The 24181-nt window shown below is 41.6% G+C and overlaps 1 protein-coding gene across 5 annotated transcripts; it reads left to right on the top strand.

Moving 5' to 3' along the window:
- The first annotated feature begins 1979 nt into the window (after positions 1-1979).
- Positions 1980-22862, top strand: ankrd50l (ankyrin repeat domain 50-like). Of its 5 annotated transcripts, XM_030080926.1 has the most exons (6): positions 1980-2073; positions 2331-2445; positions 6412-7228; positions 13833-14071; positions 18192-21819; positions 22184-22862. In XM_030080926.1, the coding sequence occupies exons 3-5, from the start codon at positions 6768-6770 to the stop codon at positions 21806-21808; spliced, it is 4317 nt and encodes a 1438-aa protein (XP_029936786.1). In that variant the 5' UTR covers positions 1980-2073; positions 2331-2445; positions 6412-6767; the 3' UTR covers positions 21809-21819; positions 22184-22862. The 5 variants fall into 5 exon arrangements, with proteins under 5 accessions (XP_029936786.1, XP_029936785.1, XP_029936788.1 ...); XM_030080925.1 differs by having other exon boundaries at positions 1980-2445; XM_030080928.1 differs by lacking the exons at positions 1980-2073; positions 2331-2445 and adding an exon at positions 5693-5737.
- Positions 22863-24181: the final 1319 nt, after the last annotated feature.

Below are 24181 nucleotides of genomic sequence, written 5' to 3'. Positions count from 1 at the left end.
TGCTGTTGTTGAGTGTCATTTCCAAATGTAGCCTACCTGTGCACAATTCAAAATACAGTAGGTGAAAAAAGTCATGTTTTGACAAAAAACATTTGTTGACAAAACCGTAACATTGTTTCCTTTAAATATATATGAGGCACTTCACTATTGTCCACCCTGTCATGCCAAGGTCCACCCCGTCATGTCATTGTCCACCCCGTCGTGTTCATGTTTTACGTGAATAAATTATTATTTTCACAAGTTATCAAAACCTTTTGTGTGATTTTGCTCTGAAGAGATTAGGGCCAAACAGTATTATTTCAAAGTTTGACCAGATACCTTTATTTATAGAGTTTATTCAGAAAAGAAAGTACAACTTTCACAGATTTTACATATACAAACATATTTTTCCATAATTTCTGTATTTTTGAGAGATGTTTTCCAGAAACTAAAATATATTCCTGAACGTGAAAATGTACATTTTGTAATCAATATATGATTAGAACATATTTACTCTATTTAGAAATTGTCCCATGACAGGGTGGACACATTTTGCAATTCGCTATGCTTGCAGTCAATTTATAAAAGGTGCAGGAGCTTGACCAACATGCATTTCTAACAGCTTAAGGTCTACTTTATACAATGGATATGGAGTTCAGTGGAAAATCTCATCTTTTTTTGTGTGACATTGGGAAGTCTCAATGGCACTCTATACTGATATTGACTCAACTATAATCTCAGAATTTTCTAGGTTTTGTAATTAACCCTTTGATGCATGAATTATGAAAGCCTGAGTCAAGATTTTTTTTTTCTTATGTGTTTTTACTCTTCTTAGGGCATGAACATTTTTGTGAGTCTCCATACTTCTTTAAGGATGCAGGACTGGTATTACCATGTCATGATACTAGTATTAATATGTTTTCAGCAACAAGAATTGACAGCAGAGAGCACTCTAACAGCTGATATGCAATTCCACCATAGAAACCATTGCATTTAGGAGAAAAATGACTTTTAAACAGCTGTCCACTGTAGTGACCGCTATGCGCCAAAGGGTTAATTTGTGTCATGAGTTTACCACTTTACTCTCAGAGAATATGAGAGTTTATTTCTTGTAAATTTAATGTACTTTAATCTTGGAAATTCTGACCTTTTTTGGAATATCAGCCTCCCACTCCCACTCGCACGTTTTTTGTTTGTTTGTTTGTTTGTTTGTTTTCTCTCCCTAAAATGGCACTAATACGCCGTCATATCTTCCTGCGTTGCTTGGCTCCAGAATCCAAAAGTCCAGCTGCTCCAGCCGTTTCAGAAAGGCTAGCAGGTGTTGAAATGAGCCTACCCTCTTCCCTGTATTCTTGGCCGGGTTCCTGTCCCGCTCCAGAACAGGCAGCAGCAGGCTATGAGAGGATTTCCTTGTCAGGCACAATCCTGCTGTCTTTTCCTGTACATCCTTTTTGGCAGTGGGCAAAGAAAGGAAAGAACGACGCACTGAAAGCAATCCACCTATTTGTAAAGACGTGTGGGCGTGCACACAGACACGCGCGCGCGCGCGCACACACACACACACACACACACACACACACACACACACACACACACACACACATACATACACACAGAGAGAGAGAGAGAGAGAGAGAGAGAGAGAGAGAGAGAGAGAGAGAGAGAGAGAGAGAGAGCAGTTCGAGACAGTCGTGTGACAGTCTTTGGAATGTATATTCATTTACCAGACAAAATAACAAGTAGCCTATTAGGCTCATTCATTACATCTTACTTTGTTTGTTTGTTTGTTTTTTCCAAATCAGATGATAAATTTGGCTCTCAGTATGCAGAATAGTGCGAGAGGCAAGTATAACACGTGATACAGTCCAGAGAGCTGCTGTTGATTGAGATGAGCGGCAGAGCCTCAGAGAGCTACAGCGCCTCTCAGGTGAGACAACACGGCAACTGCTTCATATCTCAACCACAATACTCACACCCAGTGCGCGGTGAGGTCTGCCGACTGCAGGAGCGCGTTTTTGTCGCAAACGGAGTAAAATTGGGGACTAGGTCTGGTCTATTGATTCTCCGCGGCGTAGACCCTGCCCGATTATTGAGGTCAGTCAGTTAAAACGTACACATTATTACTCCATTGTGTCTTATAGGAAATAAGACATTATGAGAATACAGTGGGCTAAACGAATGCAGCTTATTTCCATAGACAGCGTCAGCAAGCCAGCGCCACAGGAAACAGCTGGTCAGCATGCACAGGATCACCTGTAGAATGGACGGTCGATGAGAATGTAGTGAAGCCAAATTGACTGCCTTTGATATCATGTGAATGCTGTATTTACAGTAACTGGTCCTTGTTGCAGTGATTGCAGACATTGGGTGGCTTGGAGAATTTCATAGCATTGTGGTTGTACATGGAAGGGTGGAAATGATCTCCAGTCAACTGTCATCATAAGACGGGGATATAAGCAACATAGGGTAAGTTTTACAATCAGAATTTTTTTTTTTTTTTTTTTTTTTTAATAAGACAGCTTCCTGACATCAGCAAAATAAATTTAACTGGTGTTTGATTACTGATTTAGAAGGAGGACAAAGGGAGTGTCTTAGCCCAGTTAACAGCCTACATCAGTTTGCTTTTGGTTCCCAAAAACATCACTTCCCTCATTTGAACGCGGGTGTACAGTTGACATACCAGCTTTAGAGGGCTTGTGTTAAGACCAACAGCAATGACAAGAATGTCAGGCAGTCTTGCTGCTCGGTGCCAGCTCTTCACAATGCTGTCATCTGCGTCCAACTAAAACAACATCTCCATTCCTCAGCTCATTTTGGATGGTAATTGTCAGCTGACAGTGTTCCCTGGAGTGTGGAACATGAGTGTAGAACATCTGAACCCGGATTGCCAACAGGGCATCCAAAAACCTGGGGTTCATAATAGTCCGCTTGATTGATGTAATGGGGGTGGACGTGTGTGGAAGTGGGAGGAAGCTTGATCATAGACAGTGCATTTTGAGTGTGAAAAAGTTTCTCCATTCAAACCATTGAAGAGTGAAAGGCAGTGGCATAAGCTGACAGCTTGCTGACATCAGCAAAGTTCGTTTAACTGGTGTTTGATTATTGATTTAGTGGTATATTGGGCAACATACAGTACATTCTCTCATTACCATGCTTTCAGTAGTCTCAGAATATTTTTTTTCCAGTGCCATGCCTGCATATCCACATGAAACCCCTTACAAAGTCCAAAGCAACTTGTGTGGCTTGTCCTTTTGAAGACTTGCCATTAGAGGTTTTTTTTTTCCATGCACAGTCGGCTTTTGTTTTGCCATTAAATGAACCTATAAAGCGTTTTTGTCAGCAACTTTAACTGAGCTGAGAAGCGTGGATTCTGCTGCGTTCCATCCTGCACACGCAGCAGGGTTTGGTTTTATCACATTGGACTTAATAATAACCATGTGATGCATATTTAGACTGGGGCTCTGTAAGTACAGAACTCTTTAACTACACATGCAGCTATGCCACTTTTTCATTTCACTTGTACATTCTGTATAAACCAATACCAAAATCATAATCCGGTTCATTCCTTTGCAAATAGGAATATAGATGTCAACTGTTGACTTTGGCATCATTCTGGAGATAAAAATGTCTGAGCTATTTTTCTCAGGTTAGAGAGATAAGAGGATGTAAATCACTAGACTACATCGGGCGTAATTAGGTTTGTGGTTCAGGTCAAGAGGTCAAGACAGCTAAGCATAGGGCTGTCATGATCATGATAGCATTTCATTTCAAGTAATTGCAAGTAAAGATTTAATTGGCTTTGAGTTTTGGCTCTTTATATGCCATGAGGAAGAGACCTTTAGTGGGATTAAGTATTGGAACATTATTAATGATAATGCAGTTGACTGAAACCTTGCCATACCACGAGATGTCGAGATGTGCCTTCCTGAGTACAGTGACAAAATGGCAACATGTGGTCGGAGACAGAGCAAGACACACACACACACACACACACACACACACACACACACACACACACACACACACACACAATTGCTGCCTTTATTTCTATGATATTTTTATATCAGCTCAGTAACGTCCCTGCTGTACATCACTTTAACAAAAACCATGTAGGGGAAACACTGAAAGACCATAAATTTAGGCCCATGTAGCCTTAGGCTGTTGAATAATGTAATGCTTTATATTTCCTGTACAAAATATAGACATAAGTTCGAGCTTCATTTAACCAGATATACCTGTTTGCTGTCTCATTCCATCTCATTGTTTCGGCAACTCTGCATGGCACTTCAAATTAGCTGTCATTTCAAATCTTTATGCAGATGGAAACATGATTGTGGAACCTGATGATTATGCAAAATGATTGCTCAAGTCATTGCGATCACATAATGTAATAGCTGTGTGATAATTGTGACCGGCCTAGCTAAAGATCAACGCAAGGTGGCTGTGATTGGCAACCTTTCTTAAATGGATTCATGTGAGGTGTCTGCTGAATAAAAAGAAGAAATGTTTCAGGCCAGTATCTTTGGGTTAACACATTTCTGGCATTACTGGCTTCTTGACAGTGATTTCAAGGTAAACGTTGTCAGAATTGTTGCTCAGTCATTCTACAGGTTCAAGTTGTAGTGTGACATGACCCATGATCAAGGCCACATTACAAAGACATGCCAATATTTCAGGATTTTTTTTTTTTTTTTTTTTTTTTTTTTTTTTTTTTTTTTGCCATTTATAGGATAGCTGTACTTAAATGCAGGGTTTAGATCTACTTATCCATAGGTAGGGTTCTTGATGTTACAGAGACCTTTGAGATTCCTTAATGGAGAAGGAGTAGTTCACCCATTTTGAAAAATGTGATATTATTTCCCTCCCCCCTCTAACTGTTCTGTAGGACAGTAGTGGTGCTATCTTCCTCTCATTGTTACTGAGTGCTGGTTACTGGCTGGATGCTCCAAATGCTAACTGTTAGCCTCCTGCAGTTGAAATGGATTGCATTGCAGATTTAAATTTGATTTAAAAGTGGTTTGGATTTTCAAATTTTAGGCTCACTGTCCATGCTGCAATGTACAAGTGCTCAGATTGGCTCTGTGTGTTTCAGCACTGCAATTCTTTGCAGGCATATAGTTTGGTTGTCATAGTAACAACACAGGCATCCTGACACATTTTAATGTTGCCCTGTGAAGTGAAAGACTTGACTTCAGTGTCTGCATAGACGCTGGACGCACTATTGTGAATCCCATTAGAGCTCGGGGCAAGATGTATGGTTAGAGGTAGTGTTATGGGTGGATAAGGGCTTCTGCCACTGTCATGTCAAGGCTGTTTTATTTGCTGGGTAACAGGCACAATGCTTTTTCTGACCAATCACAACCAGTCAGGGTTAGAAAATGGGATGTGGCTCCATTGTAACCAGCCAGTCAGTCAGAGCACTGCCTCATTCTGCTTTGATGCCAAATCCTATACTTTTATTATCAATCTATCTATCTATTTTTGCAAACCAAAACAAAGTCACATGGACTCATGCAGCTATTGGACAGTTTACTTCACCTGTCTTCCCAACCATGTTTTCTGTAGTTGGTTTATGGGGTATATTCTCAATCCTAATGAACCACATGACAGTTTTGTTGGAATAGAGCTGAGATCTGTGTTTGCAGGTGTTTCACAACAGGATTTTGTTGTTACCTGTGTTTGAATGCAATTGTTCATCTGGCCCAATGAGACAAGCTAAAAGAGGAAGCATTCAAATAAACTGCTCCATGCATACTTGGTATGAACACACCCATAAAAATAACTCAGTTAAAATGCTGCCTTTATACTATGCTTTTGGTATTGGGTTTTAAATCCCAGAAACTCATTACACCAGAACCCATTTCATTTGCTATTTTCTTGATGTCTGGTGTCTCTTTTCACCCATTTGGCACACCTACCATTAAAATCTCTAAAGCTTTAGCTATAGCATGGCCCTGTGACTGAACTTTGACCCCAAATAGCCTTTCACAACTCTGTCAGAATCACTCACATTTCTATGAATTCTTCCTCTGTCTTTCGTTTGCCTCTTTGTTTAAATGCTCCTCTGCTCTTCAGTGCATGTCTTGACATGCTTAGGGGCGGAGAAGGGAAAAAAGACGAGAAAAACCAGAGAGCAACAGAGAAGGAGGGAGGGAGCAAGGGAGGGAAGGGAAAAAGAGGGCATGTGAAAGAGGTGGGAATGTATCTAAAGCTGCACAGAGTGAAGCAGCTTGGGTCGAGGCAAGAAACTTGTGAGAGAAGTGGGACAGAAACTGTGAGGGGAAGCCAGACAGCAGTGATAATTGGAAGACCTAGAAAGCCCACAGGGAGGGGAGGGGAGAGGTACAGGATGATTATTATATCTGTGAGAAAAATGTTGTGACTTTCTCTGACTCATTCCTCACCCTCTTTCTTTCTGTTTTCAACTGACAGAATCCCAGGTGAGGCATTATGAGCAGTGCTAATCACAGATCCTTCTCTTCTTCTGAGGACAAACTCAAGATGGTAGAGAAACTCTGATTAACTGGAAGATGAAGAGCTGAATCATTTTTACGACACGTGAACATCCAGCGGACTTGAGCTTTCTCTGACCTGCACTTTTGACAGCCTTACCTTTAAATGTCAGGGAAAGGACTGTTCCTGATGACAGTCATATGCCTGATGCAACATTTTCAGGAACTGACAGCCTGAGGAAATACACAGGCATTGCTCAGAGTTGCAGCCATAGCCCAAACTGAAAACCCGAGTAAAACAGAGCAGAACATGGGACGTGGAGGTCAAAGCAATGCATGGTTCCCTGGATGTCTAACCCCCAGGGCTCAATGAGTAGCAGTGGATTTGGCAGCAGCTCCAGCTTGCTCCAGGGCCGACGTTTCTACTGTCGGGAATGGGCTCTGGACAAGCTGCAGCGTTGCCTGGATGCCCGCTCTACCCCTGGCCGACCTCCGGGGCTGCTGGTGATGGGGGGCCCTGGCGCAGGGAAGACTGCCCTATGCACCGAAGTAGTGTATCCCACCTCTGAGACAGGGCGCGCAGTTGGGCTGGCACCACGCTGCCTGGCCTGCCACTTCTGCCAGGGAGAGGACCAGAGAAGTTTAGTTCTTTGGAGATTTGTTCTTGGCCTGGTGGAACAATTAAGGACCTCACCTCTCCTCTCTCCTGCGTACAAGGAGATCCTAGACACCCCTTCAGTGTCCTCCACTCTGGAGCCTCTCCACTGTCAAAGGGACCCCGATGACACTTTCAGAAGGTCAGTATTACATTATGTCCTTTATTCTAGCACCTTTTGAAAATTCTCCAATTTGGGATTTCATTGCATCCTTTTAGCCACAGAGCTTTGGTGTGTCATGAGTGAGATGTGTCTGCAAAGGGCAATTCTTGGTTGACATCGTTACTTAACCTCTGCAGCAGAAATGTGTAGTTTATCCAAATTTATAAGGAAAGGATCCAAAGTTTTCACAAGATAGAAAAGCTTTTAAGATACAAGCTGTCACCTCTTCAGACTAGAGGTGATTGTCTACAGGTGTGTGGACTGGCCTACATATTCTATATTTCCAAACTTCTCTGGTTAGGAGACTAGAGTTTATGCCGTGTTTCAGCTATGGGGCCATCATTCAAACAAAGAGAGGCCAAGACAGTCACAGGAAAAAGAAAGCAATTGTTCTTCTTCCTTGTTTTATATTCATTTATTTCGCACTGCATAATGCAGCCCATTCATTGCACATACAATGGGTCTCCAGTGCGAATGAATGCTGCCGTGCTATTTACGACTCTGCGTCCTTTTGCAGCGAAAAAAAAAAAAGAACAAAGAGGTGAAAAATGCTTCCAGCACCCCAGTGACCATCTCAGTACCATTCAGTGAGGTCGCCCCTGTCACGAAGGGCCATTCAGTCTCTGCTGGTGTGTTTACACTGATGATGAGTCTAAGCCCCTAGCACACTCCTCCTCTGTTTGCTATTCTCTGGTGTGAAGTACAGAGCTAGATTCCACATTCCCCTCTGACTGGCCCATAGCCAGGAGCTATGTGTGCTTTAAGCTCTGGTGAGAGAAAGTGGCTGCGGGCAAAGCACCGCCATGTGAACAGCCATTGACAAACAGATGAAACACGGGCTGGAGCTGGTAGCGAAAGAACAATACGGGGGATCTTTGCTTTGAAACAGCTGGCAGTTCGCTGTTGTCAGCAAGTCATTATCTTTACTTTGCACTCATTTCCCAAGCTTTCTCTGCTCAAGGTGTATAACCGTTTAGATAGTTCTTGATTGTCGGAAATAGAGGGCCACTTCTCTGTAGTTGTCTAACTCAGTGGTTTTCAAAGTGGGGCCCAAGGACCCCCAGGGTCAAATGTGGAGCTTCCAGGGGGCCCTCACCAAAATGAGTAGAAGTTTATTATAAGTTAAGTATCCACTGTAATCCAACTCACTAGAAATTATTATTGTACAAAAAATATATCAGGACGTAACATGATGTTTTAATTTCTCTCGTCAGTGTTCAAGTATGGTGTCTTTCAGATGCCTTCCACAAGCATTTAAACACAAGAAATCTGTCAGTTAATATCATATAATATTATTTAATAATTATAATATAATTTTCTTGTATATTTTTTTTGTTTGTTTATTTTTTGTTTTTGCTAATTTTCTGCTCATTTTATTTTCAAATTTTAAACTAATATGGTATTTCTTTTGCTAATTTGCTGATTGCTTTTTTCCCCGTGTCTTCGAAATCAAGTGACTTTTCTGAGTTTAAACAGTTGAAAACAAAGCAAAATATCCCTTTTTTGTCCATACTGGGGTCCTTAGGACAAAAGCTCTTGGGGGGTTGGCTTGGGGGTCTATGGCTTTTGACAAAAGTAAACTTGGGAGTTCAGACCGTGAAAGAGTTTCAGAACCCCTAGTTTTAATTGGTTGAACTCATGGGCCACTGGATTCAGTCATGATTTTTGGAGAGCTGGTTGAAACATGCTCCTCTCCACACCATGCACCATTACAGTCAAAGGTCACCCACAGCTTCATGGCCAGAGCCATGAGGACCGGATGGAGCAGAAAACCCTAAGTGACAATTAAAGGCACATTACCCTGTCCTTACAATGTTGAGTGTGTACTCAGAAAGGGAGTGTCTCTTTTATCAAATGACTAAGGCACACAGTGTGATAAGAATACCTTGATGTAAATACCCTGTTGCTCACGGCAGGTTTTAAATCTGGTTTAAAACAGTAGTAAGTGCTTTATTATAAAACTTAAGGTCACTGTATTGTTCGTTTTACATCCTTTTCAGATATGTTCAATAAATCTTTACATAACTGTTAAATTAATTTGTGAATAACGTATTTTGGTGTGACATGCACTGACTCACCAACTATTTCAGTATGACCATATCTCCTTATCTCCTTCATTTTTTATTATTGCCATACAAGGTCTTGAACTTGGGTTAATGAAAAGACAAATACAGTAACTAATTTACAATAACATCCCCCCTCTTATCAGAGACAAAAATTTAATTATGTTAATTAGAGATAAGTAGAACATAGTAATGTGGAAAATTGTGAGGGGTAGCCAGTATATCTTTGTGTTTCCCAGAGGCCGTTCATGTACTAATGTAACATTTCATGATGGCAGGAGATATGCCAGGCACTCATTTGCCAAAGTCTAACCAAACACCGACTAGTAATTTCTGTGATCTTGAAATCTCCACAGCCTTTGGTAATTGTGCATATAAAATCTAAAACTGAATGAATTCAATGAAGCGGAATGTCAACCAGTGACCCTACTGCGTGTTAATCTTTCAGCTTCACAGGTATCTGTCTGGGCCATGTGCCTAGAGTGTGTATTACCTAGTGCAAACTGATTTTTTTTTATCAACTCTAATATGAAAACACCTGTAGTGTGTTTTCAGCTCAGATGACCTCGTCTTTTTTCACCGCTAGCAGCATGTTCTGCTTTTACAAGGATAGAAGCTTTTCCCTCATCACCGTTAGGCATCAGTAACACACACATACACATACACATGCATACACCTCCACAAATTCACTTCCTTGACCTCTCAAATATTTTGAGAGACAACAATGTAGTAAAGTCTTGGCTGGAAACACGGGGGAGCCATTGAAGCACTCAAGTGATAAACGAATTAGTTTGTAAGGGGTTGATAAAAATTGCAATTCATGTCTTATCTTGAGTATTTTCTAGTGTAATTTGTATCACTGAAACATGATTAAATATATTATTGGTGTCCAAATGGTAGTGAGATCAGGCCATCTCTTTTCATGAAAGACATGACCTTGCAGGTTGGTGGCCCATTTCAGCAAACCACAGAAGTTGCTGTACATTCAGATGCCTGTCAGATATGAGCTTATCACATTGCTGCTTGCTTTTAAATTGATTGTTGTTGACCAAAGTGCTTTCAGATCAAATGTGTGCTTGTCTGCGTGTGTGTGTGTGTGTGTGTGTGTGTGTGTGTGTGAGAGAGAGAGAGAGAGAGAGAGAGAGAGAGAAAGAGGGATATGTCAGTGTGTGCGTGTGTTGACTGTTGACCCAGCTGGTGGGGGCATACAGTGATACAGTGTTATTTAGTAATATGATATGTCCCACCTGGCCTCACCCACTGTGTGTCAGCACAAGTGGTAAACTTCACAGTGAATGCACCAAAATCAGCAGTAGATAAGAAAGCTCCGATCAGGAATGTCAGGGCTAATACCATACAATTTCTTTTTTTTTTTTTTTCTTCTTTTTCTCTTGACCCACTTTGGCACTAATTGTAACCAGTATTACTGTACCCAAAAACTTTATGTCATTATATACTCTTATTATGTGTATACACACACACACTAGTATTGGCAGCCTCTCTTTCATAAGCAATGTTACAAGGCCTAAAAGTTAAACTCTACATCAAGCTTAACATCTGTATTTGGTGAAAAGAGAGCTTTTGTCCATATTGTATGAAAAGATATTTGTAACAGTCTCATACGCCGTATAATAAAATGATATATCCGAACTTCTTAATCTAAGTTCTTACATTTCCTAAAATGAAAGACGCAAATAAAACACCTCAGAGTAGCCAACAATGCTGATTCAGTGAAGAGAGGAACAATACCATAGCAGAAGCAAAAACATGCCGTGAGAATGAGATTTCCTTTTGGCATGTGTTGCAACTTGTATTTTTTGAGCCGTTCTGTGACACAACAAAAAAATTCCCAAACTGGAGACACCATGGTCACGACTAGCACTGGAAGGAAACTTCCACATTTTGCATCAGCTCCTGCACTGCCAACACAGACATGTAGACCTGTGTGTTATAGATCGATTGTCCAGATCTGACAAAGGTGTTTGTTTTTAACGAGGCTAGCTCGGGGGAAGTCCAGCTCAATGGCAGGAGGCTAACAGCTAGCATTTGGAGCATCCAGCCAGTATCCAGCACTCAGTAACAATGAGAGGAAGATAGCACCACTACTGTCCTACAGAACTTTTTTTTTTCAAAGTGGGCAAACTATCATCAAAGTGGGCAAACTATCAAACTATCAAGAAAGGTAAGAAATATCTTTGGCTGGTTTTTAAAAGTCACAAATATCTATGATTTTGGATGTGGGTGCTCCAGTGACTAAAACATAGAGAATGCTTTCAAGCTGAATAAACATCTTGTTCTTCCTCCTCTTTCAGTGTGATGTGAATATAAATGCCAGTTCAGCAGATAAGACGACTATGGTACATGTACTTGTGTGTCTTCAGGGTCAAAACAGCCAATTGGGAAAGGGCCAGGGGGTAAAATGACAACCAATTAACCAACTCTCCCCGGAGCCCTAAGGCTCAGGTCCTAAGGCTTTATAATACAGCTTCCACACTGAGGTTAATTTTAGTCCTACATTATAAACCCTGCAATAGTCCCAGGTAATTATCGGCTTCGCCCCTGATTAGCACAGGCACAAAGTTTATCCATGGAAAACTTCCTTGTTCTGGGCAAATGATGAGCAAACTACATTCTAGCACTTTCCAGTTCCCACACATTCCTACTACAATAGCAGTTTCATGCTAACACACATGGTCATGTGGTCCATTGTGTGGGATACATAGACTGGCACCGCAGGCAGCGTAGATACCGGATGGATTTATTTAGATTTAACCTTCAGCGGTCTGTAACATATTCTTCCAGAACTGACGGAGGCAGTATACATACGATTTACGCTTGATCAAGTGTGCGCTGAAGAAGAGACAAACACAGGTGAAAGATGGTGCAGCGGCTCCTCCTCAGCTCACCCTAAATATCTTTTTTCTTATACATCTTATACATGGTATCAAAATGGGTATCGAGAATCACGGACATTCAGTGGTATTAGTACAGACTACTAAATTTCTGGTATTGTGACACCCCTAACATAGATCTGGAGTCCATAAATAAAACTACCATTTAGTGGCAAATGAAATGCACACTGTTCACATGACCAAATAAAATATGTCTGGCAGCTAATAAACTACCATTATCCAGCAGTACAGACAGCAAATATTGTCATGGTATTACTGCCAGTACATATTGGATCGTATTGGCAGGTCCTTGAACTGTTGGAGAATGTGTTTATGAAGGACTGCTCCTATTTACTCATGTATTCATAAAATGTATTTATTTGATTTATCCTTTGGCCATTTATCTTTATTTTATGTTTTTTATTAACATATCCTAATGTTATTTTAAATTTTTTTTATCTGTATAAAGTATGTTTACATTTCTCAGCACACTTGGAAAAGAAAGCATCTATCCTTAATATGCCTTCTGAGTTCAAATATAGCTTTAATTGAATTGAATTGAATTGAATTAAACCTGGGAGTGAAATAGGTAGACTAGGACTGCAAATGTCACAGTCACACAGACAGTTTTCTTTTTCTTTCTTTCTTTTTTTTTTTTTTTTTTTTTTTTTTTTTTTTGTAGTGTTAGCAGGTAATGTCATGTATTAAAAAAACATGTCAAATCCAGTTGCTTGGTGTAAAAGTCGAATGGGCCTCAGCAGGTAGAGCAGATTGATTCCCGTCAGCACAACAGGAGTCTTCTGGTGGCTGTAAAATAACCGCAGAATTAGGTTTAAGTTAAGTAAGGGTTAGTTTAGGTTTCGGATAAGAGTTAAGGTGTGGAGTGGTGAAAAGTAGATGAGGTTTATAAGGGAAATAATATAGTCAGTGCAAGATCCTCCAAAGGATAGAAGTACAAGAGTGTATGTGTGAGTGTGTGCCCAGGGCGGAGCAGGAAATCCCAAAGGTTCCATCAGTTCCATCAGCCTGAGTCATCAGCAGCAGCATCGGCGTCAGCTCTTACAAAGGCTGGAGACAGAGGCGTTCTGGGCAAGTTCGGGGCAAGGTACGCCCACTCAGCCGAGGTTAGGGTTATGGTTGGGTGATGTCGAGCCTGTTTTTAGCGAATGGATAAGAAGCCAACAAATTTTATGACCAGTCACATTGCTTGTGGGTGTATCTTGCCCAGAGCTCTGGCAGGACTCATAATAACACCAGACGGAGGAGAGAAGTGTGTGGTGAAGTTTTGGATGTGGTCTTTAAAGAAAAAACCTTTTCCGTCTAGTGTCTGTCCATTCACAAGTCGTGGTAAAATACTTCAGTAATTGAGTGGCTTCATGACTTTATTGCCACTGATTGTACAAACAGAAATTTTGATCTGCTTCTTTTATATGATGTGATGTCCCATGTTCTTTTCATTTCCTTGTGCGCTTATTTCATTTACCCGAGTTTTTTTTATATTCTTTTATCTATTCCTCCATTCTCCTCCCTCTCCTCTCTCCTCACATGCCCATTTTATACTTTGCTTTCTTTAATTTCATAACCCCCTGTCTTTCTGTCTCCCTCTCTCACTGTCTCTCTCGTCCCCAGGGCAGTATTGGGTCCCCTGTCGGAGCTTCCTCCTCCTGTGCAGACTCTGATGATGGTTGTGGACTCTCTGGACTCAGGTTATAGGGCCGAGGATGGAGGTGGCCGAGCTGGAGAGCCCCCAGGAAAGAGCAGCACCATCGCAGAACTCCTTGCCAATCATCAACATTTGCTGCCCAGCTGGCTGCTGCTGGTCTGCTCTGTCCGCCGCCAGAACAAAGCTGTGTGCAAGATGTTCTCAGGTATGAGGAAAACTCATTCTGAACATAAAGGGGTAGTTTTCCCATTTTGAAAAGTATATTTAATTGACCCCCCAGCTGTTATAAAGGACAGTACTGGTGCTATCTTTCTCGTCATTACTGAGTGCTGGATACTGGCTGGCTGGAGCAAACTGGCAAAAAAAAAAAAACTCCTGGAAAAGTAGCAAGAAAATAGGGGGAAAATACATGAAAATGACCTGACACAAATAACAAAAAATAAACAAACAATCAAAAAAAAAAAAAAAAAAAAAAAAAAATAGATGATTATCAAATAACTAGCCAAACTATCTGGAAAATAAATAACTAAATACTTAAACACATAAATAAAAATTACAATACAATGATAATAAAATTGTGAAATTGGAAAATTGAAAAAAGAAAAAGAAAAAGAAACATATCAGAAAATTTGCCAAGAAAAAAGTAAAAAATACTGGAAAATTAGCACACAAAAATTGAAACAACAACAACAACAAAATAAAATACTAGGAAACTATATTTAAAATATCATAATAGTATATTTAAAATTGCCTCATAAAAATTACTATTAATGTAATTACAATTATATACACAACATTTACAGTTAATTACAAAAATAATCACAAGAAAAAAAAGCCAGCCCACAGGCTCCTGGGATTCAAAGGGTTAAAACCCTCCTTGGCTTTTTCTGCTTGGGTTTATTGACTACACACACTTCTAGATTACTGTAGTCGGCTAGTATGTTAACTTAAATGTGTAGTAAACATGTTCCATAACCTCAGTGTGGGCTCAGTAGATGAAAACAAACTTCTCTCTCCAAACTGCATGAGATACTGTAGTAAATATGGTTTTAGCACCCTGGGTATATGATGGCTCAACCATTTTTGAGGTACTATAGCATCTCTACCATGCTTTTACTGAAAAAGCCATAGTTTGTGATTAACTCTTGCTTACTATTGACTAAATGGTCACAGTGTTTATATGCACACTAATAAACCAGTAACATACCTGTCAGCATAATGCTGTGGATAAAAGGGACATTTTTGCAGGCATCAGCAATTTGCCTATCTTCCACTGCCTCTCTACTCATATAACCCCGTACCATAGATGAATTGGGGAAAAAAATGAAAAGTAAAATAATTTTGATGGGTCTTGAACTCATATGATAGCTCACAGTGCATTGGAAAAAAAATAAACTGAGTGCCAGTATGTTACAAAATATATAGAAAAAAACTGAAAAAAAAAAAAAAAAAAAAAAAAAAAAACTATTCAAGATCTAAATTGTATCCCAGTTGTCCAGGGACATTATGGATCTGGGTGCATTCCACATAGAGTTTTTTTGTGATTGAATCACCGGCCACGGATCATCTTCATATTTGGAATGTACATGTGTTTGGGTAAGATCTTAACGCCTATAGATTTTGAGGGAGGTCACTTCACATTTGGCCATGGTTCTTGGAGCCTGTGGGCCTTTCTAGGCAAGATGAGCCTACTGCTACCTTGATGGAGTCCCCTGATTCATTTTCCTGAAATATTGCCATAAACTTGAGTTTTCAGGTATAGTGAAGGCACTTGCCCAAATTTTCAGGAGTTTTGAATACTGCAATGCCTTTGATTTTATTTTGTAAGGTCTTACTACACAACCTGTAGAAATTATTAGAAATACTGAGAAACATACAACTATGACGTAATAGCTTATTTGTGTGTTTTGTATGAAACTACCAATCTAACCAGCCATAGAAAAAAAGAGTATCATATTATATATACTGAAGTATCGGTTCTCATGACATCCCTAGCCAGCTTTGTACCAAGTGCAAATACTGCTTGAAAAAAATTGTGTAAGAGCATGCATGAATTGTGTGACCTTGTCACAAGGTCAATATATGAGACATCTCACATGCATAAAAAATGTGCACAAAAATATAAAATAAAAATATCAAACATGTCAATTCTAAAATCTCTCACATCTGATTCCAGTGTGGAGCAGCCTGTTCATGCTGAGTCATTTTTAAAGACTACATTTGACATGGTTGCCAGGTAGCACAAAAAATGTGCCTCATTTGTGAAGTAAATTAGACTGTATCTCAGTCTATTCTAGCAACAGAAATTTCACACCAAATGTGCATTTGGTTGGATGTGTATGTCAAAGAGAGAGATTTATGTGAGGAGGACAAGAGAAAGGGTAAAAACACTGGAGACTCCCGGGAAAAATGGGAGCTGTTGACAGGTGTGCGATCAGCTTGAGGTGCTTACCACATTATTTGATTTGTCATGTAAACAGCAAAGTTTCATACCCTTAATTGTTAAAAAGCTGTTATCATATTGTGAGAATTGCAGTAAACACACTTACATTTTTACCCAGTATTCTATTTTATTTTGTCTATATAAGTCTGATATTTTTTTACTTTTTGTATCTGAAAATTGATAAGGAAAGTGAAACAGTAAACAGGAAGATAAACAGAGAATGAAAACCTTGAGTTTCCCTCAGAATTTATTTCTTTCAGTGACTATATGATCATCTGTATGATGGAGTCATACAGATGATACTTCAGTGGCAGCAACACTACTGAATGACTACAAAAATACTGTTGAATACCAAAGGAATACTATGGGTGGCAATGTGTCTGTGTGTCTCTTGCTCTTGCTGCAAGCACATCGTGCTTGACACTTGGGAGATTTCTCCCTGCTAAAAGTGAAACTTAAGTTTCCCAACTGAAAGTGATACCTAACTGCAAGCCCTAGATAACATCATGTTAATGACTGACTGACCGACATTACTTTCTGTAGAGTCAACACCCGACTTCCAGTTATACAGTTACAGTCAGACCTGGGAGGTATGGAGCACTAATGCAGTTTTCACCTCCTGCACTGGAGTAATTAGAGGTTAGGTGCATTACACAAGGGAACTTTGACAATAAGGAGTGGAGTAATACAGTATATCAGAATTCTGTATATCACAGTGCAAAAATGTGGTAATACATATGTGTGGCAGAAAAATGAATCGTGATTAGTTACATTTTATTCTTCTGCGGTTATCACTAAAGAGATGTTTTGCCTATCCCAATTTCATGAGCTGTGCAATAAAATTATATGAATTATATTATATTCCAGTTTGTAATGACTGCAATTTTATTTTTAGTTTTTTAAATTAAAGTTTTCAAAGATATCCCCCAGCCATGTAGTATATATAACTGAATTCTTTAATCCAACCACAGAGCTTTGTTGGTCAAATGATAATGTCAGCAGTCACCATGGCAAATGTTACTAGTAACAGGAACAGCTTTTTGTGTACCTGTGTGAATGTGTGTTCTTTTGAATGAATGGAGAGAAGGCCCAGTAGTTAAGTTTTTTTTTTTTTTTTTTTTTTTGATTTATATTAATTTCTCATGATACTCAGCGGACTAAATATGAAATCGGCATATGGGAAGCATTAATTCCTTTAGTCTGACAGCGATGGAGAGAAACTTTTCAAGTGTTGCTAATAAGACATTGTACAACTTAATAATTCTTAATAATATTAAATTCTAAATAATATAGAAGAACATAGGGCTTAAATACTCTTTGAGGCAACAATATAACTTATAAATTAAGGGCACAAAAGCACCAGTTTCTGAATGTATTACAATGCAAAGACCCTTAAATGTACTTGATGTCTTGTAGAGCACTTAAATCAAAATGGTCACACTTTAAGAAGACAATCTGAAAATCTCAGGTTTATAACATTATTCATTAAAAGGGTTAATGTAGTTAATCAGCCATTAGTAAAAACAGAAATAATCATATTCAATGTTTTGTTCATCAAGTGATTCAAATGCATCACTTGTTCATCACTGCCCACATAAGAATAGATTAATTTCAGAACCATGAAATTCTGACTTTCTCATTTTCATAGTGTGGGTGACGTCTGAAAACTTCCATTGTCCAGAAAAAGTTATTTGCAAGTTTCACCACACAGCATATTTCTCCTGATACAGTGTCTGTTTATGAGCATGACAGTGCACTGAATACAAAAACTATGATAGAGTCTATATCATGCAACATTTAAAACTACATACAAGTTAAACAATTGCAGATTATAACAAATTCTCTCTCTGTACCTCTCTTCCCCTCCCTGTCTCTGTTGAAGGTTTTCGTAAACTGTGTCTGGATGACTTGCGGAAGCCCCCACCAGTCCGTGATGTGCAGCAGTACATCCTTCACCGGCTCGACCAGGAAGGTGCACTTCGTCGTCAACTCACACCCGAGACGGCTGACATGCTGAATCTACTGCACATCAAGAGTGGTGGCTGCTTTATTTTCCTTGAACGAGTACTCGATGGAGTGGCAACCGCCCTGGTTGGCTTGCGGGAGATCCGGGACATTCCTGGAACGCTTAATGGCCTCTACCTGTGGCTGTGCCAGAAACTCTTCCCACGTGGTCTCTTTGTCCAAGTCAGGCCTCTCCTCAATGCTCTTTTGGCTACACCAAGCCCCCTCACACCACAGCAGCTGTTCACAGCAGTATGGACCCAGGACACCTCCCTAAGCCTCCAGGACTTCCAGAGCAAATTCCAGATCCTCACACCTCTCCTAATTGATGGCCCAAGGGGCAGCAAGATACTTTTTCATACCAGCTTCGCTGAATGGCTGATGGATATCAAGTACTGTACTCAGAAGTACTTGTGTAGCATAACAGAGGGTCACAGCATGCTTGCTATGGCTATAACATTGCAAGGCCCCCACTTGACCACAGAGGAAACCTGCCAGCTCGGAACCCATCTGGTCTACTCTGGATTGCACAAGGACAACCCTTCATTATTGTCATTGTGGATGCTCTGGGCTGGTGTGCCCACTCTCAATCCTAGCTTGAGCCCCAGTTTGCCCGGTCTTTCTCCTAGTGTCCAGTCCTCCTCATTAACTCAGCCTCCTGTTCTGGTCAGTCAAGAAGTCCTACAACTTTTAATGAAGAGTGGGCTCTTCTCCCCATCTTGTTCCCCAGATATAGGGCCAAGAATAGGAGTGCATTGTATAGGTGAAGGGGGTACCATTGCACAACAGAAATTAGAAAGGCAGGAGTCTGTAAACATGCTTCTGGAGAGTGGGGTTTGTATAAATCAAATTAATTCTACTGATGGACGGACCATGCTTGCCAGTGCAGCCCATGAGGGCTCCGCAGATGTAGCCAACCTGCTCCTGACCCGAGGAGCAGATCCATTGATCAGTGACCATCAGGGTCAAACACCACTGACCTTAGCCTCCAGGCAGGGTTATGTCAAGGTGCTGTCAGTGCTCCTGGACTGGGCTAAGATCCAGGTGCCAGAAACAACAGTGAGAATGGTGGAGCACGTAGATAGTGAGGGCTGGACGGCATTGCGATCTGCAGCATGGGGAGGGCACAACGAGGCAGTGCGACTTCTGCTAGATGCAGGGGCCGATGTGGATGGATGTGATGGTGAGGGCCGGACTGCTCTTAGGGCAGCAGCCTGGGGGGGTCACGAGGAAGTCCTCCTGACCCTACTAGACCATGGTGCACAGGTAGACAAGGCTGACTGTGAAGGCCGCACACCTCTTATTGCTGCTGCCTACATGGGACATCGTGAGGCCGTGGAAATCTTGCTGGACCACGGTGCAGAAGTTGACCTAGCTGACGGAGATGGGCGCACTGCCCTGTCAGTGGCTGCTCTCTGTGCTCCAACAGCAGCAGGGGTCAAAGGTTATGGAGAAGTAGCCAGTCTGTTACTAGAGTGGGGAGCTGGTCCAGGACACCGGGACCATGATGGGATGACGCCACTGCTTCTTGCAGCCTATGAGGGCCATGAAGAAATTGTTGAGCTGCTCTTAGAAGCTGGTGCTGATGTAGATGAGACTGCTGGCCATGATGCAAATGCCCTTGCTGCAGCTGCTGTTACTCCACTGTTGGCTGCTGCAGCTATGGGTCATATCAGGACAGTGAGCCGTGTTCTTTTCTGGGGGGCAGCTGTGGATGCAATTGATAGTGAAGGGAGGACAGCACTCAGTTTGGCAGCAGCAAGAGGCAGTGTAGAGGTTGTACGTGCCCTGTTGGATCGAGGCCTTGATGAGAACCACAAGGATGACCTAGGCTGGACTCCATTGCATGCTGCTGCCTGTGAGGGCCATCGGGCTGTGTGTGCTGTCTTGACAGAGCGGGGAAGCATGGCACGGGTAGGAGAGATGGACATTGAAGGACGCACTCCGCTTATATTGGCTGCACAGGAAGGCCACTGCAGCACAGCCAGGCTGTTGTTGGACAGACGTTCTCCTATTGATCATAGGGCCTATGATGGACATTCTGCTCTAACTGCTGCCCTCCTGGAAGGCCATGCTGAGGTGGCAGAGCTGCTTATGAGACGAGGGACAGACACTGATGTCCGGGATGCAGAGGGACGGCCTTTGCTCTATCTCTTGGTGCTAGAAGGTCACCTTAAAATGGCTGCTCTCCTCATGGAGAAAGGAGGGGTACCCCTGGAATCCCGGGACTCGGAGGGACGTACAGCACTTCATGCAGCATCTTGGCAGGGAAATGTGGAGATGGTAGAACTACTTTTGAGGCATGGAGGTGACCCCAACGCACAGGATACAGAGGGGAGGCCATCATTGCATTCAGTGGCATGGAAAGGACATGTTGAAGTGGGAAGGCTTCTCCTTGCGGCCAAGGGTATTAAGGTAGACTTAGCCTGCCGCCAACAGGGAGCAACAGCTCTGAGCATAGCTGCCCAAGAGGGACACACTAACATTGTTGCCATGCTTCTGGAGAAAGGTGCAAACCCTGACCACATGGACAAATATGGCCGTAGCCCAGTCAAAGTAGCTGGGAAACGTGGGCACTTTACCATTGTCAGGCTCTTGGAGAGCTATGGAGCCAAGCCATACCCAAGTCTGCTCCCCACCTCCAATCTTCTCTCACCTACAAAGACCAACATGAAGAGCCCCTCTTCAGCCAGCTTGGGGAGTAGTAGTGGTGAAGGTGGCACCACAGTGCCAACTCCATCAGGAGGAGCAGTGGCCAACTCCACCTCTTCGACATCCTCCCCTGGTTCTACGGCTGAGCGATTCCACTCCATGCAGAGCTCCCAGACCTCATCTACTTGCCACTCCTTGGCTACTGTGCAGACAGTGCCCGCAGACACGCTGAGCTTCACCCAGCAGATCCAACAGCACTCACTGCCCCGCAGTCGTAGCCGTCACTCTACCCTCCCTCCACCAGGGAGTTCAGCCATGGGCAGCCTCCATAGGAGCAGCCAGAGGCATCGTGAGAGCAGCCCTCCCCCGACCATTTGCACAATTACCGCCATGGTGCACAACTGCGAACTGCCTCAGAAGGGCTTATCTTCTGGGTTTGACTACCCCAAAATACTGAAGACCCCAAATTCAAACCTTATAAAAGCAGACAGGGCTCAGTACGGAGGGGGTAAATGGCACTCTGTTATGGCTTCCCTCGGGGTAATGCCAGGTCAGGATTGCCCCCTGCGAACTGCAAAAAGCAGAGAAAGTCCACCACTAGGCTACCCCTATCAGCTGCAAAGCCCACCTCAAGGGAATGCTTGGGATTCTGGACCTCAGAAGAACATTCTGACACCCTCCTGCTACAGTTTTGCAGCAGTCCCACCTTCTAGTGCCTTGCCAGATGATCCCATGATTGCTATGACAACCACAGACCCCCAGCTCAATCTGAAACAGGCCATCAAGTTGCAGTTTGAGGGTCCCACCAGTGCAGCCTTATATAAGAGAGAGACACCCCTGTGAATGATGCTAAAGTAAGTGAGTAAAGTTACTTTTTGTTGTACCTCTTTCACTTTGTAATATTTCTTTGTTTGACTATGTGGGGAGAGATCAGGTGCTCTCAGTAATTACTCTCAAAACAGTTATCTGGTACTGCAACATAAATATTATCATAATCACTGCACTGTATAGATTTATTCACTGTCAGAAAAAGTATTACTGTTACCTCTTTGGGAATACCTCCATGAGAATACCTTACACAACTGGCATTAGACTATGGCACCTGAATCTCACCGGACTAGAGGACTACCTGCTTTGAACCATAAATAAGCATTTGTCTTTGGAGATGTACATTTGGGGGAATTCCTGGAACTTTAATAACAGCTTTCTTTGTTTTAGGTGGAGGTGGACATTTTTGCTGTTCAAGCGGCAGTTTAGACTGTGGATAATGGCTTTCTGGGGTCAGATGAAAGAGTAAGGGATCTCTCGTCACCCTCTGCCCCACCTATCCTCTCCCCCTTCTGAGGAGAAGAGGAAGAAGGAGCTGAAAGACATCAAAGCTGTTTACATTCCAGCCTTTCCAGTGCCTGTTGTGTATGTTGGGCAGCTGTTGTTGGACACATGCTCTCCTGTCCTTTGCGCACACACAGAAACATGCACTCTACCTCTATCTCTGTGAATGAATGTCACAGACATCTACAAACTCATTCACTAAATGCAAATGTTGGTTTATTATTCATAACATTACACTGTCATGTCATTTTCAGCATTTCTAATGTTTTCTAGCATCACATGTTGAGACTTTAAACATGTCATGCTACAACAAATATATGTAAGCAAAGACATGTAGATGCATTGTAAATGATATCCCATCATCCTTCACTTCTTCTATAGTAATGGTCTCAGCACAGTGGTCAGGCAGACAATGTGATATCTGTCTTTAGATACTCCCTTTTTTCTCATCTGGGCCATCATTGTGTCAAAACTATTTGTGGTGTTTGTTTTTAATCTGACACTAGAGCTTACAGCAGGAGTTTGGTGCTGCACCAGTAATCAATCAACTTCTTCACAACTGTAGGAAACCTTTGTCTCAAAAGCATTTTTTTTTCTGTCAAAGTGTCATAAAGGCGTCTGCCAGATCTTGCAAGCAGACAAAGTCACACTTGTGTATTTGAAATTAAGGCTTTATGTATAACTCTGATAAACAAGCTTTGGGGGTGTCAGTTTGGCTCCATAGGACTATATTAAAGAGCTATACTAGGAGCTATAAGAGCTATACTAAGAGAAAGGCAAGACAGAAGTAGTGCTCAAGTGAAGAAACTGTCAAGATTTCTGTCAAAATCAGTATAATGGAAAACTGGGATCCTGCTTCAAAAAGGCTAGAGTTATGCATTAAATTGTTTTTATACCAGTGAAGCTCTTTTTGAAGTTACTGTTTTTTCTATTTTAAAAGCAGTAAACAGCCATGGTTGGAGGGCCTTATTTTAGTGGCCTTGATCTTCATCAAAGCCTTTGCAGTTAACCACTAAAGAGACTGTCAGCATGGACTTAATGGAGGCTGCCAGCCACCCAAAAAGTCTGCAGAAAACCAACCCTGCCAAAGCATGACCCAAAGTCAGTGAGCATGTTTCAGTACTGAGTTTATGACAAACACTATAAAGGACAGCCAAGCTTACTGCACCAGCTCTGCTCCCCCAGTGTGACTGTGTTGGACAGAGAGGATAATGACTATTGGACCATAAATACTGAAGATGGATGTGAGAGTGCTGCTGTTAATTCAAAACTCATATCTGGCTTAAGTACTTCCTTGTGTTTTTCTAGCATTTTTCATCTGATTAATATTTAATGACATTCTTTAATTAAAATGTCTTGCTGTGATGTACTTCATGTCTAATTCAGAGTTGTCATGTGTGCTGATTTAGCAGTGTGTGTGTGAGTGTGTGTGTGTGTGTGTGTGTGTGTGTGTGTGTGTGTGTGTGTGTGTGTGTGTGTGTATTTCCTGCTGCTTGCATCTGTGGAAAAGTAGGCATCATAAAAGCTCCTATTGATTTTATTCAAGGACACATGACAGACCAGCAGCCACTGGATTAAGACTGGACACTTTTGGAAGATTTTTTTTAAACTCCCAGAACTATATTTTATTCAATAAATTTCTTTGAATCCAATGGAATTTTATCATGGAGAATACTTTGTCTATTTGCATTTGCTATGTGCTATTCTAATTAGAGTAAAGCCACCCACAACTAATTTTCTCTTCAGCACCCATTACTTGGTCAAAAAGAATTTAGCATAACATTACACAGTTTTCAAAACTGGTAATTTGGCATTGGTTAATTTGTGATTAGAACAATACAGTCCATCTACTGGTCTAAAACTTACCACTAAATCTGTATGTTT

The sequence above is a fragment of the Myripristis murdjan genome, chromosome 21, assembly GCF_902150065.1.
Source record: "Myripristis murdjan chromosome 21, fMyrMur1.1, whole genome shotgun sequence".
Classification (NCBI taxonomy): Eukaryota; Metazoa; Chordata; class Actinopteri; order Holocentriformes; family Holocentridae; genus Myripristis; species Myripristis murdjan.
This window is presented reverse-complemented; position numbering and strand designations above follow the sequence as displayed.

Bases quoted from the DNA above. Each gene is read 5' to 3' on its own strand.
- ankrd50l (XM_030080926.1), top strand. From the start codon at position 6,768: ATGGTTCCCTGGATGTCTAACCCCCAGGGCTCAATGAGTAGCAGTGGA. The intron at 7,229-13,832 runs GTCAGTATTACA...TCTCGTCCCCAG, and splicing joins CCCGATGACACTTTCAGAAG to GGCAGTATTGGGTCCCCTGT. The intron at 14,072-18,191 runs GTATGAGGAAAA...TCTCTGTTGAAG, and splicing joins TGTGTGCAAGATGTTCTCAG to GTTTTCGTAAACTGTGTCTG.